This window comes from Corticium candelabrum, chromosome 11 (assembly GCF_963422355.1).
Source record: "Corticium candelabrum chromosome 11, ooCorCand1.1, whole genome shotgun sequence".
Lineage (NCBI taxonomy): Eukaryota > Metazoa > Porifera > Homoscleromorpha > Homosclerophorida > Plakinidae > Corticium > Corticium candelabrum.
The window spans coordinates 5,852,827-5,853,449 of record NC_085095.1 but is presented as its reverse complement, the minus strand read 5'-3'; the positions used below and the strand labels follow the sequence as shown (position 1 = coordinate 5,853,449).

The following is a 623-nucleotide window of genomic DNA, read 5'->3' as shown; positions in this document are numbered from 1 at the left end:
CTAACAAAATATTTATACTACTGTACGCACGGCAACAAAGCATACCCTAGGGTATTTCATGGGATCAGATTGTCTTGTTAATTAATTACATATCCGTAGCTACTGCAGCTGCAAGCTTTGTTTAGTTGTTGTTGGGTGAGTCTTGTTGCGATGCTCTCGTTTTTACTCATTCTCTTTACGGTATTTCTTTATTTTATGAAAACGAAGTCAGGTACAGGTGTAGGGTTAGGTCTTCAAAGTGTTGTAACTCTGTTGTTGCACATGATTGGTTTGGTGCACAGTGACTTGACCATGGTGATGCCCTCTACATCTGTTACTAACTTACAAACTCAGTCCAGTATCCAAAAGCAGTATTCAGACACAAGCTTAGATGTTCAGCCGTCTATACCTGCAATGTCGACACAAACAGTGTTTCCGCCACCTGCAGCCCCAATTCCAACTCTAGCAGTGACTCCGCCATCCGCAACCCCAACACCAACACAAGCAGTGCCTACGCCATCTGCACCAGTAACACCAACAACTGCAAACTTTTGTCGTCAATGGTACTCTGAAGATGGAGGGACTTTCGGAAATTTATCACAGTGGATATCGTTTTTAGTTCCCTGTCCATGGACATTATTGCA

The 623-nt window shown here is 43.0% G+C and overlaps 1 protein-coding gene across 1 annotated transcript in view; it reads left to right on the top strand.

Moving 5' to 3' along the window:
- Positions 1–201: 201 nt before the first annotated feature.
- Positions 202–623, top strand: part of LOC134187202 (mucin-like protein) — a 4,497-nt gene continuing 4,075 nt past the window's right edge. The window contains exon 1 of the mRNA XM_062655320.1: positions 202–623. This exon is cut by the window's right edge and continues 326 nt beyond it. Within this exon, the coding sequence (XP_062511304.1) occupies positions 262–623 (362 nt within the window). The 5' untranslated portion in view covers positions 202–261.